The 20,282-nt window shown below is 37.8% G+C and overlaps 1 protein-coding gene across 1 annotated transcript in view; it reads left to right on the forward strand.

Moving 5' to 3' along the window:
- The window catches only part of Dthd1 (death domain containing 1), a 66,510-nt gene extending 46,454 nt beyond the window's left edge, over positions 1-20,056 (forward strand). Inside the window, exons 9-10 of the mRNA XM_028765350.1 lie at positions 13,862-13,919; positions 19,530-20,056. Of these exons, the coding sequence (XP_028621183.1) occupies positions 13,862-13,919; positions 19,530-19,840 (369 nt within the window). The 3' untranslated portion in view covers positions 19,841-20,056. The remainder of the gene's footprint in view (positions 1-13,861; positions 13,920-19,529) is intronic.
- The last annotated feature ends 226 nt before the right edge of the window (positions 20,057-20,282 follow it).

Genomic DNA, 20,282 nt, shown 5'->3' on the forward strand with positions numbered 1-20,282 from the left:
GAACTAGCTGAGGCAACTGGAAAAGGTAAAGGTACTTCAATCTGCTGAGCTGCCTGCAGGCTGTACAGTGTGCTCCAGGCTCTCATCTTTATGAGATGTCTCTCGTGCTGTGGTAGGCTTTGGTGATGCAGCTATCATTGAGTCATTCTGCTCTTGTAAGTAAGTCATCCCTTGTATTTCTGTATGTAACCCAGTAAAATGCATTGTTTCACCAATTTGGACATCGATAGCATCTACAGTTTTTTCTTTAATGTGTTTCTTATCTGGGGTGACTAGTCATGCACATTGCATCTCTTCAGAAAATGTTTGGTCACATATATGCTAAGGAAACATCAGATTGTCAGAGTATAGTGCGATTGCAGATTTTAGAATCTGGAAAGACATAGAGAAAGTGGCATGGTATGAAAATAAACTTCAAAATGGAAAAACACCATATAATGAATCCTTTTATAAGGCTTGAGTTGGAGACTTGGAAACTTCACGTTGAAATAAAGTGAGGAAATTGTAGGAAATATTATAAAAGGATCCATCCCACGCTAATGCAGGCTACTCTCTGGCTCCAGAGGTTTCAACACCTCCATGGCTAGCCCCATGCAATGACTGTTCATCTAGTGATTCTCTTGCTGTGGATTCTGCTCACATTCCCAGCCATCTGCACCCTATAGTCAGCTGTCACAAATCCCCATAACCCGGTAAAATCAAAACTCTAGAGGTTTTTAATTTATCAGTCAGATTTATATTAGTAAATTCTTAACCCACAAAACACCACAAAGAAGTCAAAACTCAGTTGATATAGACACAAGCTATACACCTAGATGGGGCAAACACACCCTACTTATTATTTCAGGGTTAGAAATCTATCTAAGAAATCCCTAATACTTATGACTCCCAGGACTGGGTGGTTCTGGCTCATCTTCCTCTCCTATAGATTCCATCTTCTCTCCTACTCTCCTTCCCCTCCTCTGTCTCTCTGTACTCTCTCTCTGTACTAGTCTCTATAATTCTTGGCCTGTCTTCTTTTTCCATGGCCCAATCACAGGCTCTCATCTTATTTTGTGCCTGACCTCACCTGCATATAGACATTTGAATTCTATGTTCACCTGGGTATCTAATTCATCAGGAACATGTGATGGATTTTATGACATGTGTAAGTAAATATCCAACCAAAGAAACAGTATATGGTATATAGTAAACCAACAAATACCCGGTGTCTAGTTTGTGACTAAATTTAATTTATAAAAATTTTATAGAAATTTAATTTTATAGCAATAATTAATAACAAGCCATTGGAAATATTTAACCAGGAAAGGAAAATGGTAAAATTTTGTTTGTAGTATCATTGTAATAGACTATGAAAATATAGTCATGAGATCAGTTACTATTAGTAAATCAAACAGCTACTTAAATAAGGAGTGGATGAGATGGCAATTCTAGTAAGAAGAGGAAAAAGACACAATTTTAAGGATGGAGTCAACAAGACTTCTGAGTATGGGTGGAGTCAGAGACAGAAGTATACTGGGAGACAGAGGAAGCTTTGGAGAACAAGTAAGATGTATTGCCTTATGATCACTGAAATATTATTTTGACTTAATTTGTAGGCTTTTTCAGAATTGCATTTAGTGCTATTCTTTTTCTGTTTTTTTTTATTGGATATTTTCTTTATTTACATTTCAATTGCTTTTCCCTTTCCAGATCTCCCCTTCAGAAACCCCCTATCCTATCCTTTCTCCCCCTGCCTCTATGAGGGTGCTCCCCCACCTACCCATCCACTTCCTGTCTTCCTATCCTGGCATTCTCCTCCACTGGGCCATTGAAAACCTTCAGGCCCAAGGCTACTCCTCTCACTGATGTCCAACAAGGACATACTCTGACACAAAGGTGGCCAGAGCCATGGGTCCCTCCATGTGTACTGTTTGGTTGGTGGTCCACTCCTTGGGAGCTCCGGGAGTTCTGGCCGTTTGACAATGTTGCCTCCCCCATGGGGCTGCAACCCCCCTCAGCTCCTTTAGTCCCTTGTCCAGCTCCTCCATTAGGGACTCTTCACTCAATCCAATGGTTGGCTTCAAATATCTACCTCTGTCTCTCAGGAGACAACCATATCAGGTTCCTGTCAGCAAGCACTTCCCAGGATATTGGCCCTTTGAAAACTTTTTCCCCTTTAGGACCTATGATCAGTGCCCTTTCTTTTCTTTTCTTTTCTTTTCTTTTCTTTTCTTTTCTTTTCTTTTCTTTTCTTTTCTTTTCTTTTTTCTTTTCCCTCCCCTCCCCTCCCCTCCCCTCCCCTCCCTCCCCTCCCCTCCCTTCTCCTCTCCTCTCCTCTCCTTTCTTTTCCTTTTTCTTTCCCTTTTCCTTCCTTTCCCTTTCCCTTTTCCTGTCCCTGTCCCTTTCTCTTTCCCTTTCCTTCTCTTCTCTTTTCTCTTTCTTTTCCTTTCTTTTCTTTTTTCTTTTTACTTTTCTTTTCATTTCTTCTTTAATCTTTTTTACAATCCAGTCACTATTTCCTTCCTGGTCTGCACTCTAACTGTTTTACATCCTATACCTCCTTTTGGACCCACACTTGCTTCCCTGCCCTATCTCCAAGAGGATGTTTCTACCTCACCCCACCAGACCTCTCCACTTCCTGGGGCCTCAAGTTTCTTGAGTGTTGCACACATCTTCTCTCACTGAGGCCAGACCAGGCAGTCCTCTCTAGTATATGTGTTGGGAACCTCATATCATCTAGTGCATACTGCCTGATTGGTGGTTCAGTGTCTAAGAGATCTCAGTGGTCCAGATTAGTTGAGACTGCTGGTCTTCCTATATGGTTGCCCCCCTCCTCAGCTTCTTCCAACTTTTCCCTATTTCAACCACAGGGGTTAGTAGCTTTGTCCATTGCTTGTGTGTAAATATCTGCATCTGACTCTTTCAGCTGCTAATTGGGCCTTTTAGAGGGCAGTTATGCTAGGCTCCTGTTTGTAAGCACACCATAATATCAGTAATAGTATTAGGGCTTGGGGCATCCCCTTGAGCTCGATCCCAATTTGGGCTTGTCACTTGACCTCATTTCCCTCAATCTCTTCTCCATTTTTGTCCCTGTTTTAGATAGAAACAATTATGGGTCAGAGTTTTTGACTGTAGGATGATAGCCCCATCCCTCCAATTGATGCCCTATCTTTCTACTGGAGATGGACTCCACTTGTTCCCTCTTCCCACTCTATGACATTTCATATAAGGTCTCTGAGAGTCTCTTAATACCCAGATCTCTGGTACATTCTACCTCCTACCTCCTGAGGTTGCATATTTCCATTCTTTTTTCTGGCCCTCAGGGCTTTAGTTCTGACTCCCCCACCCATACCTAATCATGTTCCTCTCTTCCCACCCCTGTCCCCCTTTCCACCCATGTGCCTCCTTCCCTCACTACTCCTGATTCCTTTCTTCTTCCTCCCATGTGGGACTGAGACATTCCTCACTTGGGTCCTTCAACTTGTTAAACTTTTTGAGTTCTGTGGATTGTATCCTAGATATTCTGTGCATATTTGTTGGCTAATATCTACTTATTAGTGATTATATACCATGCATGTCTTTTTGGGTCTGAGTTACCTATCTCAGGATGATAATATATTTTTTTAAAGATTTATTTATTTTATATATATGAGTACATTGTAGCTATCTTCACACACACCAGAAGAGGGCATCAGATCACATTATAGATGGTTGTGACCCACCATGTGGTTGCTGGGAATTGAACTCAGGACCTCTGGAAGAGCAATCAGTGCTCTTAACCACTAAGCCATCTCTCCAGCCCAGGATGATATTTTCTAGTTACATCTATTTGTCTGCAAAACTCAGAATATCCTTGTTCTTAATAGCTGAGTAGTATTTAACTGTGTAAATGAACAACATTCTCTATATGTATTCTTCTGTTATGGGACCTCTGGGTTGTTTCCAGCTCCTGGCTATCACAAATAAGGCTGCTATGAAGATAGTGCCCCTGTGGCATGGTAGGGCATCTTTTGGGTATATGACCAAGACTGGTATAGCCGGGTCTTCAGGTAGATCTATTTTCAACTTTCTAAGGAACCTCCAGATTACTATCCAGAGTGGTTGTATCAGTTTGCAGTTCTACCAGCAATGCCCTTTTCTACTCCAGACCAGTATCTATATAACTGAGAGAATGGAATTTCTCTAAAATCAATGACTTTTTTTATTCTTACTAAGACTTTTATATGGGATCCCATCCTTTTATCCCTACAGACTTTCCTTGATACTTTGCTCCAAGAAGCATCTTTTGTTCCATTTCTCTTACTCATTATTGTCATGGCCACTCCAGAGACACTTAACCTAAGTTATTGTATAAGTAATGACTCTTGCCCTTAGATCTGTTGTCACTTCTTTAGGAAAGCCTTTACATTTACCAAGCAAAATTAAGAAAATTTGGTTATAGACTCTGAACAGTAACTGTAACTAAATTATTTACACAGACACTAACATATGGTCCATTGCAGGTTTTAATAAATAGAGCAATTACTTTTTTCTTATTGTCAAAACCATAATCAGATTAACGCCTCAAATATAATGAAATCCATTTTATAATTTCAAACTTTGGTAAAGAAATGAAGAAACGCCAGGCAGTGGTGGCTCACACTTTTAATCCCAGCACTTGGGAGGCAGAGGCAGGCAGATTTCTGAGTTCAAGGCCAGCCTGGTCTACATAGTGAGTGCCAGGATAGCCCGGGCTATACAAAGAAACCCTGTCTCTAAAAACCAAAATAAATAAATAAATAAATAAATAAATAAAAGAAAAAAAAAGAGATGAAGAAGCAATAGTAAAATCTGCTGCATAGAAATAAGCATTGGGTTAAAAAGGACAATCCAAGCTAAGCAGAAGTGAGATTGATGGTACTTCCACATTGGTAGCATACTGTTTTCATTTCTAAACTTAATTGCTCAATGTCTACTTTTGAGGTCTACCTTGATTTTTTTTTAAAGGAAAAACAAAAGCATTCTGAACTCTGTTGACATTTTGTTCCCTAGAGAGCCTCCTTGACTGTAGGTTCTTGCTGGCCTTGAGGCCCCTCCATGTGGTGGTACTTCCTTTCATTGTAAGTGTACAACCTCTCCTTCAAGGCTGTCAGGAAGTTCTATGGGATTTAGAGTCATCAGAATATCTATATCACAGCAGCAACCAGGTATTGGCTCATGCTAGTGTCTTTTAATGTCTTTATCTAAAAATCCTTGTGTGTGCTGGTGCATAAATACATAAATATGCACCAAAACACAGAAAAATAAAATGCATGAAATAAACTTTCATGGGCATTTCTCCCATCACTTTATGCCCTGATTTGATGGTATTATTTCTTCATGCTGAAAATTTCAAAGCCAATAAAATATATTATATAATTTTATCTATATATAAATACTTCCAAGTATATTTCTAAAGATTAAGGGCACAAAAGTTGGCTGTAATAACATTGGTCTTCCCTAATGAGTACCAGCTAACTTATATTTTATGTTCAATGACTGATTTCTTTTTCTTTATCTTTTGACTTGTAAAAGACAGGATCTTAGTAGGATCTAATCAGTGCATTTGGTTTCTGCCACTGTCTTTTGAATCCAGCCCACGCCACCCTCTCCAGGAGGGAATGAGAAGTTTTACTTTTTCTTTTTTCTTTTTTAAATTGAAAATAGACTCTTCTCTCATACAATACATCCTGATTACAGTTTCCTCTACCTGTACTCTTCCCAACTCTTTCCTACCTCCCCTCTTCCCCTAATCCATTTCCCTTCCATTTCCCTTCAGAGAAGAGCAGGCATCCAAGAGACAAGCAAACAAGACAAAACCAGATACAATAAGACAAGGCAAAGGCCTTCATATGGAGGCTGTGTGAAACAATCCAATAAGAGAAAAAGAGTCTCAAGAGAAGACACAAAGGGTCAGGGCCACACCCACTACCACTGTTATGAGTTCTATAAAACACCAAACTAACAACCATAACGTATACACAGAGTTTTAATCTGTCCTCAAGCCCATTGTGGAAGTAGGATGTATCATTATAGCTTCCCAGTTGGATCTCAAGAAAAGAGTTATTTAGATATTGTACCTTAGTAACACAATGTTAAAGAAGTCAAGGAAGCTAGGAAAACAGTCTTCTTTTACCTTTATCATCTCTACCTGTGCCTCAAATAAGCCAGGTCTTTTTTTACTTTCTGCATGCCACTTCTACCACAATGACAAGTTGTCTCTCAAATCCCTTGTTCACTTGGGGTATTTGATAAATCTAGAACCAGCTGGGATGTTTGGATTCTTCTGTTGAAACTCAGCATTGGAAGAGAGTCTTAGATAGTAGTTACTTTGTTCACCTGAAGATTTTCAGCTCCTACAACAGGAAAAACCTTCTATATTCTTGGTTTTTAAGGCTTAGTTGCTTATGCTATGCTGGTAACATTTTCTGTTGTATTCAGATAGTGATGAAGTTCTTACATCTACTAAGCAGACACTGTAGCCATCCCTTTAACAGGCTAGATCTGACTTCCTCGGATTTAGAAGAGTTGAGTCCTCTTGATGACATATCACTCCCACGCCATTAAATTTTTCTCTAGAGCTTAAAAGACACAAACACTGTCCATACATATTTACACTGAATGGTGCCATTTCCAAAAATAATAAGGATGCTTATTTTACCCAATGGTTGACCTCAGCCTTTGGAGTTACTGGTAGTGTTTCTATTTACTCCTCAAGTTAATATGTACGTTATCTCTAAATGAAAAAAAATAAATTCACATAGTGAGTCAGTTGTTCTCCTTTTAGTCCCTTTCTCTGATCTTGTGGCTGGTGTGAGTGTCTCTAACACTTGCAAAACTCCTTCCTTAGCTGAGAATTGCTCTCAGGTTCAGAAATTTTGGCTAGCAACAGAATGTAGCAATGATGTTTTATTTTAATTGCACTTATTTTTAGAGTTTCTTTTTGTTTATGTAAGTGAACTTCCTTTTAAATAGGCAAGAAGTAGTAATTAAAAAACAAAACTAGTTGCTGGTAATATTTTAAACATTTCATTGTACACTATGCATTGCTTTAAGGGAACACGATATAATTCAATGACTACTTTCAACGTCACATGGAAACCAGTGTTATTATTCCTGCTTGTTAAATGAGGAAAGAGATAAAGAGGGAGTATTTCACTTAAGGTTATAAGTGAATGAGTAGTAGCCAGGACTTGGGCTCCTTTTATCCTTCTAATACTGCCTTGACGTCCATAGAAGCAACGTTGGCATATATGAATGGTGGATGCAGAAGGTACTAGAATAAAGCAGTTAAGAGTAGTGACTGCTCTTCCAAAGGTCCCGAGTTTAATTCCCAATAACCACCTCATGGCTCACAAACATCTATAATGGTATCCTATGCTCTCTTCTGGTGTGTCTGAAAAGTCATATTCATTTTATATGCAAATTTTATTTTATGGTATGGGATCTGATTTTCTAGCTTGAACTAGCTTGAATGGTATGTTTATATTTCAAATGTGTATTTTGGGCAAAATTATTTTCTTTCTTTAAATCTGTTATCTTCATTTGTAAAGTATTCATAATGACTAGGTCATGAGATATACACAGAACTTTATTTTGGTGCATAGATAACAGGATTTAACCTCTTAGAGTAACTCCTAATATATGGTTACTAATCAAAATTACTGACTAATGTTATGATCAAGGAACATTATTAACTTCTAAATTGGAGTTTTAAAGAGACTGGGGTTTTAAGTCTAGTTTTTCAATATTCTAGCCATCTTAGCTTGGTGAGTTTACATTTGTGAAATAGACATGGCAACTAGTCAAACTATTGTTTTTTCCTTGGAATGAACTAATGAGGCAGTACTGATAAAAGCTCTTATTTAATTGACAGTTATGATGAGACTATAAATACAGTAGAATTTATGCTAACATTAATTTTATAACAGATTACTTCTTTGATTAATATTCACTCTAACTTGCCTATAATGTAAAACCATTAAGAATCAATGTGAGCATGTGCTGTAAGATAAGATAGTTTATAACTATGCTACAATAAATGCACTCAAATGCAAATGATAACTATTGTTAAAGAATCTTCTACACAAAATAAATATAAGCAGTTGTATGAGTTTCTTATCTATTGCTGTGATGAGCACTATAAGCAATTTAACTTATAAAGTAAGATGTTCAATTAAGCTTGCAATGTCAGAGGGTTACAGTTTATATGAGGGCAGAGGGAAGACATGAAAGCATGCAGCTCAAGCAGCAGCAGAGAGCTCGAATCTCATTCCACAAGCAGGAGGGAGAGAGAACACACTGGGTGTAAAGCTTCTGAAGCTTTATAACTAACTCCCTGTCTCTAGTAATTTTTCCTCTAACTAGACCACATCTTCTAATCCTCCCCAAATTGTCAAACAATGGAGACCAAATGTTCAAATTTATAAGCTTATGGAGACTATTCTCATTTAAACCACCACCACAGTGAATGACAGAACTAGCTTATGGTGTTCTAATTGATTTTTATTAAAAAAAAACATGCTAAAAGATATCCTGACAAATACTAATTAGATACATTTTTGGTCTATTGCTAGTCATATGACATTAACTTACATGTATTTTAATAGCAAAATTAATAACGTGATCACCAATAATATCTGTAGCAAGGTGAAGTGTGAGAATTGTTGGGTAGAACTAGGCAAAGGAGCTGTTACTACAAGATATTGTAATATGTACCTGCAAAAAATATCATCATGATTAAGTGCCCCAAGATATATGTTAAAAACATTATGACTATTTTACTTTTGGGTAATAAGAATGTGCTATTACAGCATTATTGTATATGGCTTAAATGTTTAAGGATACTCAAAAGAGGATTAAATCTCAGCCTGATATTCTAATGAAAAAGTACTCTTCTCTAGTGACTCATATACTGTGGTGCAGTAGAAACTAAATAAGACAAATTTAGCATTCATTACTTGTACATTTACAAAATTCCATCAATATTGCCATAGATACCTTTGAAAATAATTTACCACCCAAGGTATAATTTAAAATAGATTATTTCTCTAGGACTCAAAGATCTATTTTTATTTTATTGTTTCTACTTAACCATTTAAAATATATGTGTGTGGAATAATGATTTAGCTTCCCTGAATTTTTCTTTTTTAAAGTTTCCTATTGGATTTTATAGTTATTGTAGTAGATGCTGGACTTAATTCACCCCATCATTTTTTCTGTGTTCTCAACTGCGACCCATGTTCAATAACTTAGGCTGGAAGCATGCAAGAATAGCATGATGTCACCAAGCATGATGTCACTATTCAAGCCCACACTGGGCTCTTGCTTCCTCTGCATTGCTTTTCTCTTTGTTCTCACTCATGTGTTTCTCTACTGATACTGGCTTGGCTAGTGAACGTGCAACCATAAGCTCCTCTCATAGCACATTACAATAGGTACAAGTCCTGGCTGACATTGAAATGCTTAGGTTTGATTTCAGACCAAAGTATTTTCAGAAATTGATGTTCTGTAATATGTAATGGCTGTTCTGAGATAGTATAGGATACTATTTGTGAAACTACTGTGCAATGGTAACATTGATGGAAATGATATTTCTCTACCCAAGCCTCTGCTTCCATTATAATTAGACACTCTAATTGAACACTCATCTCTATATTAGAATGTTAGTGCTGTAGAAACCCATTATATATGCAAAAAATGACAACCATTTCTCAAAAACTGTGTGATTTCTACTGAGTATAGATTATGTGCCAAGAATGGCCCTGAGCCATGTCACATAAAATACATTAGAGTTTGTCTCTGTCTTCATTTCATTGCTATAAAAGTGTAACAATTAGGAGGAATTAATTCTAGGATCTATAAAATAGTAGGATAACTATTATCTATCTATCTATCTATCTATCTATCTATCTATCTATCTATCTATTATCTATCTATCTATCTATCATCTATAAATCTACCTACCTACCTATCTCTTATCTCTTTATACATATATCCTTATATTACAATAAGTAAAAAAGTTTTGTGATTTCCAACATAGAAAGACAATTAGTATAAACAGGAAAATTCAAGATAGATCAGGGCTCCACACAGGATGCACAATGAAAGGACCTACAAGGGGGGAAATGGGAGGTACTGAGGGATATAACGCTGGAGAGTTTAACAGATGCTTCTATGTCAGTTTATTGAAGATTGCACAGAAAAGCAACTCAACTCACAGATTAAATTCTTTAGTAACTTTAAGAATTCAGTAAGAGGATTATACTTACGCAGGATGGAAAAAATAGTGAGCAATGATTGGAATCCGGACAATAGAAACCGTCAAACTCAGTATTTAAGCCTAAGTGTCTGATTTTAGTTTCCATTCTTTTAAACCTTTTTTTTATGAGTGTGGTTTATAAATAGCAATATAAATATGTCACAGCTATGCATATCCAAATTACTTACATTTTATTTTGATGTAATTAGGAGGATTATAGGAAGGTAAAAGCTTCCATGTAAGTCTTGCTATTCTCTTTTGTGAGAGAATAGAGTATTGACGAAAAAGTTTTGAAAGCTTAGAGACAGGTTTTGATTTAGCAATTTGCATGTGCCGTGAAAGTTGAAAAGTGATGAAGAAGTTTTTTATTCAGCATGCCAGGATGTATTAGGTTGACATACAAAAAGGTTACTACTACTAACAATAAGCCTTCCCTTTGCAGATGGCTGAGGTAACAGAATGACACCATTTGAGTAGAAAACAGACCAAATATAAAGTAGGGCAATAGAGCTGGCTTTGGCAAGAAGGCATGGGGAACCTTCTAAGGACATTGTGACCATTAGATAGAAACATTGCATGGAAACATATAGAGTCTATCTTGGCTTGGGGGCAATTCTGGACTACAGAGACCTTCAAAGGCAGTGCTCCAGGCAAAGGAACATACAGCCAAGAACTGTGTGCTTCAGAAGGAACCATGCAGGGGAAGATGGAAATTCAAGTATATGCAAGGGAGAACAAGGCAAGGAAGGTAGCATCAAAACTCCCTTAAAATTTCAGGACTGAGCATTTGATATACATGCAAGTAATGAGAAATATATATTTAGGAATAAATATGTATATAAATATATGAATGCAATAACAATTAATAAAACAAATAGGCATAAATTTGGAGAAGAGTGGAAAGAAGTATACAGGAGGGGTTGATGGGTAGAAAGGGAAGAGAAAACTGTAATCTTTATCTCAACAATGAAAAGAAAATCAACTGATAGTCCTTCATGAAGAGGCTGGGTGACATGTATGTTTAAAAAAACCCTCTATATTTAAGCATTAAAAATGTTGTACTGCATTAAGATGCTATGAGTAATCTCTAAACAAAGAACAATTGGAAGCAGGAAAAACTACTGATATATAAATAAAAGAATTTAATTCCTATGTCTTGCCTAGCCTCAGTTCATACGATACCCTTTGTTGGGGAGGCAGATTCTATTGTCCTATTTGTGGACCTGACAGGATGGGTCAGTGTTTCACAACATTTGCTGCTTAATCAAACGGAACAGAGTGTAGGTCCCAGCATCTACATAGATTGGTTCACCTACAACTCTAATTCCATGGCATCTGATACCAAAGCCTCAAAGAGCACCTGAACATATTTGTGTGCATACATTCTCACAACCACACACACAAACACAAGCATGCATATAAGCTAAATCAAACATATAAATAAATTGACATTTATATTTCAGTTTTCAAGAGTCTATCACATGGTTGATACATGCGAATTCATTTTGTTTGAAGTGCTACAGTACAGTACACTTGAACATAAATTTGTTTCTTAATTTCCTCCTATTGAAACTTCTTAATGTAAGTTTTATATTCTTTCATAGAACTTTTATGAAAACCATGCCTACAAAATAAGTATTCAAACTCAGTGAACACGTATTAAGTACCAAGGATGTGTCACAGTAACACATAGTGTTTTATCATTTTTGTATCATTGCTGTAAGGTAGTGTTTTTCTTTCTTTCTTTCTTTCTTTGTTTTTTAATTTGGGGTGTTGGAGAGTGTAACTCTTCCTTGGTGTTAGAACACAAAGATAAAGTAAAGGAAAACTTTATAGATTTGTAGGAAATTGGAAAGTTAATACAGACATAAACCTTCTCTGCTTTTCCTCAAGGGTCATATCATACATGACTACAGTATACTGAGAAAGCCAGGAAGGTGATATCATCCATGCTTATGTGTAGCTCTGTGCCATTTAATAGTTTGATGAATAGCATACCCATCACAACCTCAAGGTACAGGACGGGTATATTACAACAAAGACCTCTTTACAGTAATGTCTCCTTGATACTTACCTTAGGGTACTTACCAAGAATGCGACCTAAGAGAAACCAGAATATGCAATCAGCATAACCCTATGTAGCCCTTTTATTTAATAGTTGGTGCATATTTAATTTTATCCCTTTTTTAATCTTTCAATTATTTTTCATTTAAAATTTAGTAAGCACTATTTCATAACTTTGATCTAGTGTTCACTTGTTTAAGAACATCTAGGTCATTTATAGTTTGTGTCACTACAAATGAAATTGCAATGAACTTCTGTGATCAGGATCTTGTGATATGGGTTTTAATAAATTATATTCACAGAGACTGAGGTGACAAAACCTCCATAGGAATGCTGTGTCTCATCCTATAACTGGTTGTCCAAACCAGGATCTTTTTTGCTTCATGCCCTGTGCCACTTTTCATTCTTCCAGATTACCTGTATGCAAGCTGTTTTTCAGGTAGTTTCATAAAGTAATGATTAACTATTGTGGGACTGTAATTTGGCCACACCCCCAGACCCCAGACAGAAGGCGGAGAGAACAAATCTCTGCCTCAAGATTTTCCTGGCCCCGCCCTTCTTCCTCCCTTCTGATATATAAGCAAACACCTTCCAACATGTTTCAGGAGAGCCTTTTGTCATCCAAACCCCCATCTGTTAATAAATCAATGCATCTTAAATCTCCACATGTCTTGTGAAATCTTGGACTCTTTGTGTAAGCCAAAACCCAGGTGACAGGGTGGGAGTGGGAGAGAGCTGGCGAGCTGCGGGACACTTTCTCCTGAGAGCTGAGGTTCCCAAGCTGCCGCGCTCTCCTTGAGCGGTAGCACATGGGATGCTTTCCGCTTGCTTTTGTTTGAGCCCCAGCATTTCATCTGATGCGTAGCATCTGGGCGTCTCAGCTTTTGGGACTCTGCAGCCGCTTGTACCTGAGAGTGCCGCCACAGGCCGAGGTCGCGGCTCCCGAGACCACCCTGACATCTGCGCGTGGGTGCATAGGCGCTGGCCTGCGCCCATGCCCGGGCCGCCCCCTTGCAACCCAGGCGTGAGATCTGCCCGACAAACTATATGATTCATTCTGGGAAAATATTAGTTTTAAGCATACACATGTAACACCTTAACTGGTTTTGTGTATCCTTTATATCCATCATTCATTCATTCACCCAAAACATTGTTTGAGTTCCTGCTAAGTATCAAGTCATGAGTGAACGTTGAGGCGTGGTGCCTAGCCCACGTGGATTCTATGAAATATCATGTATTTATATGAACTTTAATTTTAATGATCTTCAATTTTAAATTTGTTTGGAGTTCATGTGATTTCCATGGAAACACTTTAAATGTGTATAACTATGTGTAAATTTCCTGAAACAGTTTGGGCAGCTGTACTTTGCCCTAAAACAGGAAAACAACTGCTGAACATTCATATACATAATAAGTCTAAGTTTGCAAGGTATGCAAATGGCATCTTGTAAAAATGGTGAGTTTTGGGTGTAGACTGTAGCTTGTTCATCAATGAGTAATTTTCTCCACTTATTATGCTTCCCTTTCTCTGAACAGCGTGAAAAAGTAATCAACCGTCCACAGAGCACCAAAAGAGTTTCTACAGAGCCTCTAGGTAAGGACTCTTGGCTTTGTCCCTGCCATACTACTTTTTATTGTTTTATAGTTTATATATGGCTGAGTCCTTCTATATAAAAGAAATTAGAAAGCAACACTAGCATCACTTGATGTATGTTTAACCCAAAATAGCATTTGCAAATGTACATATAACTAAACTTACATTGAAACTCATAGAAATGTGAGCTATAAAATGTATTTTGCTCAGATGGCAAAAAATTCTCAAGTTGGTAAATACACTATAGTTTTGCTCTATTGCAAAACTGTTCAATTCCAACTCTGACTTTCAGTTGTCAATATCTAATGTCATTTGTAAAGGCCAACGTTAGATGTCTGTAGATACGAAATCGAGGTGGGTATTCTTTTGAAACAAAGCAATAGGTTCCATTGTCTAATGCTGGGCACTTTGGACTATGAAAACAGAGGGAAAATATTTGGTTGTGGTTATTCATAATTAGTTAGGTTGCATATAAACAAATATGTAGCTACCTAACAAAGATGCGAATTTTCAGATAGGATTTGACACTTTTATTGTAGTTTAGCTTTTAAATATGTTGTTTGATAATGTTAAATCTACTACTCCTGTAACTTAAACTCTTGAAAAATACCAGATTATTCTCCACACTTCATCAAATCCACCAGGAATGGAACAGAGTCCTGATTAGCAATCCTTATGGGTTAGTGCAGAAAATGCAGGCACTTCTGAACTGCATTGGGTAGAGAACAGAAATTTCAGTATCAAATACTTTATCAAGGAAGTACTTTTAAAAAGAGAGCAAGTATAGTTCACACATGTGAAGTAGATGAAATGTCATAAGATTAACTTTTAAAGAAATTGATATTCAAATAAAAGCTGCTGTTGCCAGTGACCTCAGAGTGTATAAGAGTCCACTCTGACTCACACTCCTTGTGTGTGTTAGGAAGTTCCAGGTACCACCAAAGCTTCAAATGGAACTATGATCATAGATGGGATTAGACTTCACTTGATGATCTGTCCCATGACCAGCAAGACTGAATCTGGAAAATTAATGGATATGTTACAAAGATCTGAGTGGGGACACACCAGGGAACTCCAGGCTTCTGTGTACAGGACTAGCCCAAACAGTGCATTTTTCATTTTTATTATTAGGTGTACAAAACATGGGGTGATGTTTACAGGTATCTTAAGCAAACATAAATACAGTGAGGAAATACACATGAATTCCATACAAATCACATGAAATCCAAACAAATTTAAAACTGAAGATCATTAAAATTAAAGTTCATATAAATACATGGTATTTCATAGAATATCTTATATCTTATAAATGCTCTATCTCATCATCTTTGGCCATGTAAAAAGAATCAAGAATATTCCTCCCAGGCCTTTGCCATTTCCACAGAGATTCCTGTGGACACTCCAGCCCATTACCTTCATGTTCTTTCTTTCAAGTGCATTCATTCCCTAGTCAGAGTTTGTGCAATTCTTTCTAGAAGTCTACCTTCTGGGAGTACCATTCAGCACTCTGCTCCATCTGTAGCTTGCACAGTATTCCTACATAGGCTGCCCTAGTGAGTAACAATAAATAAAACAAATGTTTTCAATGTCAGATTAAGAAGTCTAAATAAGAGAAGTGCCTTGCAATACATTTATGAAAGGGATTAATAAAATCAAACCGTAAACTTTTATTAGTTGTGACAAATACAAAAATGAGCCAAAGTGGACAGCAAGAACATAAATGAGAATTCTAATTTTGCCAATACTCCAGCAAGATGATAGACCATTGTAGTAGTCAGTCTTCCAACCTGTGATGAAATAACTGAGGAAATCAATTTAGAAGTTTGGGAAGGAACCTGGAGAAGTGGCTCATTGGTAAAAAGCATTTGTTGTTCATCTAACATCCTCATTATGGTAACTCCAGTTACAGGGAATCTGGTGCCTTCTTTTTGTATCTGTGAGCCCTGTGTGCACATAGTATTTATATATACACACAGACAAGCACTAGTATACACAAAACAAAATAAATACATCTAAAAATATTTAAAATAAGAAAAATTTATTTTGGTTCAGTTTTGCCATGACTTTCTGGCAGTAGAGTACAATAGGGTGGGAGGAATTGGCAAAGGAGTCCTGTTCAACTCATCCCTTCAGGAAAAGACAGAGTAAAATTGGAAGACCTCAAAATTATAGTTCCATAACCAAGAAGGGGCCAATGACCTAATTTTTTCTCGCCTGGCTTCATATCCTAAATATTCTACCATTTCCAAATAGCACTATAGGCCAAGAGACGTGGACACTTTGGAGACAATATTCAAGATTCAAACTATAAAACAAATGAGTAATAGTGAATCAACAAGGCTGGAAACCAGAAGATATATACAGATCTGTAAAGTTGAGGTAGTTAGGCACACACAGCATCTGTGAAATAGGATTTGAGAAATTTAAATAACATCCACTGTTTTCATTTACTTAAGCAAATTACCACATTAAAACCCAAAGAGGCAAACAAATAAAATGAAGACAAAGCTGCTGGAAAGAAGGAAATGCCAAAGGTGATGGTTTTAATTTTATAAATATGATACCTCAGTTGTCTGTTCTATAGCTATATAGATAAATTTATCTCTTACAAAGAGATGACTATTTCAGAGAAAATCAAAGCTATAAATGAAACTTTGGCAGATATGGTATATGCTATATATAGAATAGAAGTTAGTGACCAAAAATATATGAATTCATTGGAGGGAGACAGAAGAAATGGAAAAATTTTGTTTGGCAAGATGGTTTAGCAGTAAAAGAGTTTTCCTTACAAGCCCAAAGACCTGAGTTCAACCCCTGGGCCCCACAGTAGGAGAGAATTGGCTCCCAATCACACTACCTTCAGACCTAGAAGTACACACTATGGCATATGTACAACGACATTCTCATCTATACACACACACATATACACACACATACACATACACACACACACACACATACACACACACACACACACACAGAGAGAGAGAGAGAGAGAGAGAGAGAGAGAGAGAGAGAGAGAGAGAGATTAAACAAAAGTTATATTGTAATTCTCCAAAGAATGATACCCTGGACTCAAATAGTATGTAAATGCAGTGTTTTATTCTGTAGAAGTCCAGTATGCTGGGATTTCCCATTACCAAAATAGAGAAACAACAAAGTGAGGTTTCAGGCCTGATTTAAAGCACATTAGAGAACTCTGGGGTAGCCGACCTTTATCTTACTCTACCTTTAGGGACATTATATAACCAGGGCATAGGGGCTGGAAACTGTTGCTGAGGAAGTAGCTAAGAAAGTCTGGAAACTGCTGCTGACCTATTGTCCTTGCCTCAGGCCAGGTGACAGGACATTTTTTGAAAGCAGGACTTGCCTGGGCTTTTGCAGCTCTTGGAAACAGAGATTTAGGCCTTATCTCTTGAACTGCCAGTTTGAAGCCTGTCATGGAGTCAGCCTAGCTTTCTTAATATTTAGAAAAAAGAATAGTTTCTTTAAAAATTTCAATAGATCTGACTCAGGAAGCCTGTACTAAGTCACATTAGGAAGGTGGGTTAATGAAGGGAAGAGAGAAAAGAAGAAAATCGTGGAAACCATGAAATAGGACTCATAGCAATAGTAAAAAGCAATGACAGGATCCATGTGTGTCAGAGAAGATTTAGACTAAAAACAGTAGCTGTAAGTAGTAACCAAAATGTCTATAGGATAGTTTGAGTAATTGTTTAGCTAGAATGTCAAACAGAGCCCCCAAAACAAAGATTCAGTAGCATATTTTTTTCTTAAGGAAAAGCAAAGAAAATAAAGGAAGTAGCAATGTAGTTTGACATACCATAATAATCAAAGTGAGTGGAGGTCTCAGAATGTTTGGAACCCACAAAAACAGCTTCTGGTAATGTAGGAAAATAAATATTGACTGAGTGGAAGGGAATGGCTGAAGCTGTGGCTTAAAGGAAGAAGAAAGAATCTTCTGGTCATTGGTGTAGAGAATTTGAATTGAGAAAAAAGAGATTTCTATGTGGACTTGCCAATAGTTCAAATAGTATAAGTGATAGAAAGTAGCATAGGTGGTTGCATTCAACACATTTTTCATGAATCCACTGGAAGCCCAGGATTAAAATTAGAAAACTAGAATCAATGAAGCTGAAGAGGAAACACATTTTAGGTTGGTTCTATGATCATCTTGGATAGAGAAAACTGAGCCTTTAAGGCTGTACTGGTACATAGACAGATAGAACTCTACAGAGATGTGTGACAATGGGGATACCTATTAGAGATGGGTCAATGTGTATATTGGAAGCATAGGAAGTGGAGCCATGGAAGTTTAGGATGTGGAGAAAAATAGAGATGTTGAGAAGTTTAGGCCACAGAGGAGGAATCAGTCTGGTAGACTAAGGACAAGATTTTACAGGCTGTGGATGGATGTAGTTCAGTGACCGAGTGGCGTTCTACAATGTGGTAGAGTCACTGCTGACCAGGAGTCAGACCCTTCTCTTGATCTTCAGCAATGTAAAGAAAAAAAAAAAAGAAACAAGCAATAAAGAAAGGGAGGAAAGCAGGGAGGGAGGATGGGAGGGAGTCAGGAAAAAAGAATAGACTAGAATAGAAAATAATAGAAAAGAAAAAAGAAAAAGAAAGGTGACGAATGCTTCCAACCTGTTTGAGAAACATGAGACAGGCCCCAATGAAATTGTGGACAGTGGAGTGAATATTCACCAGCAAGTCTCCTGCTTATTTCTGGAGAAGGATAAAGGGCATGGAAAGAGGAGGAACTATGAAGTGCAATGGATATCAAAATGAATGCATTGCCTTATGCAAGGAGAACACTGTTTGGAAAACCAGCAAGGATGTATTTTTCTAAGTAATCCTCATAAGAAACTGGCTTCAAAGCACTGCTTATGAAAGTTGTACATGTGGGAATAATCACAAAATGGGAAAAGTGGGCTGTGTCAAAATGATAGTCTGACTCACATACCAAAACCAGTAACTGTAGCATAAAAGATGGCCAGGTGCTTCTCAGACTTGGTGAGGTTTATGTTGAGCATACTGCACATAGGCAAGACACTTGCAGATCTAACTGGTGCAGAGGTCAGTCGAATGGTTAGTGTAAAGGACCTTCTGTAGAATATACCCTGGGTACCCTGGGTTTTGTGAATATTTGTGTGGTTATATTCCTGTGAAAATTGACAGGCTTATGTATTTATCTATTGCAATGATGTAAATAAAGAGAAATACCCTTTTGTATCTACACAACATTCTATAACACAGTGCCATTTAAGAGTGGTCAGGACTCGTCAGCTCACCAAAAATACCAAGTGCTATCCTTATCCTAGTATCACATTGTGTGGATGGGGAATAAAAATCATTTTAAGAAGCTTTTCTGGTTCCTCAGGACATTCACATCGCTAGGTCTCTGCAGAAACTGGTACCCTCGGATGATCTTTGGACTTGTCAGAGTTTCAACACCCTATGGGGTGGTCTCATAGCATTCTCTCTCAGAGGCTAAACCTGAGAGCAGGTAGATTTTAAGTGAGTTGGCAAGGAGAGTTAGACTAGCACGTAACTAAGCAAGAGTCGTAACTTTACAATAATTACATAATTTTCCATGTGCCCTGACAGACGCCCTTTGGGATAACTTGCTCCACTGGCTGGCTGAGGAACTCTCTGAAGAAGGTATTGAGGTCCTCGCTGCATCCCTTCCACTGCGCCGTAGCACAGTCCAGCTCATCAAACTCAAGCATCCTGATGATCTGACAGAGCAGATCCACGAACTCCTTTGCTTCTGGAAAAGATCACTCCCGACTTCCACTGACAAAATTCGTCTCCTGGCTCGCCATCTTCGCAAGATGGGCAGAGGTGATCTCGCAGAAGAGCTCAAATTCAAATGGGAACATAAGGTGTTCACAGAACCGCAGCCCTGGTTTGATTAAAGATTGGATATTACCATTTCCCAGTTACTGAGTAAGATTGTTTGAAGTGAATCTGTTTGATAGACTTGCTACTGGGAAATCAATGGCCACAAAGGAGAAACTTGTAGCAGCAAATTTAGCTACACTGGTTTTGCTCCCAGCGGGTAGTGATGCCAGCCACCTGTCAGAACCCTCTGGATTCATGAATGAAACACACACACACACACACACACACACACACACGCACACACACACACACACACACCAGTTAATTTGAAATGTCTTGACTAGCTCAAAGGCTGGGCAGTTCTAATCTTTCCCAAGGCTAGCACACACTTTCCTCCTGTAATCCTGGCTTAACTCCCTCTAATTCTGTTTTATCTTTGTTGTCTGGGCTCCTTCTGGGCAGCTCTCTAGTCTTTGCTGCCTAAGATGCTTCTGGGTATTCTTTCTCACATACATT

The sequence above is a fragment of the Grammomys surdaster genome, unplaced genomic scaffold (genome assembly GCF_004785775.1).
Source record: "Grammomys surdaster isolate TR1022 unplaced genomic scaffold, NIH_TR_1.0 150, whole genome shotgun sequence".
Classification (NCBI taxonomy): domain Eukaryota; kingdom Metazoa; phylum Chordata; class Mammalia; order Rodentia; family Muridae; genus Grammomys; species Grammomys surdaster.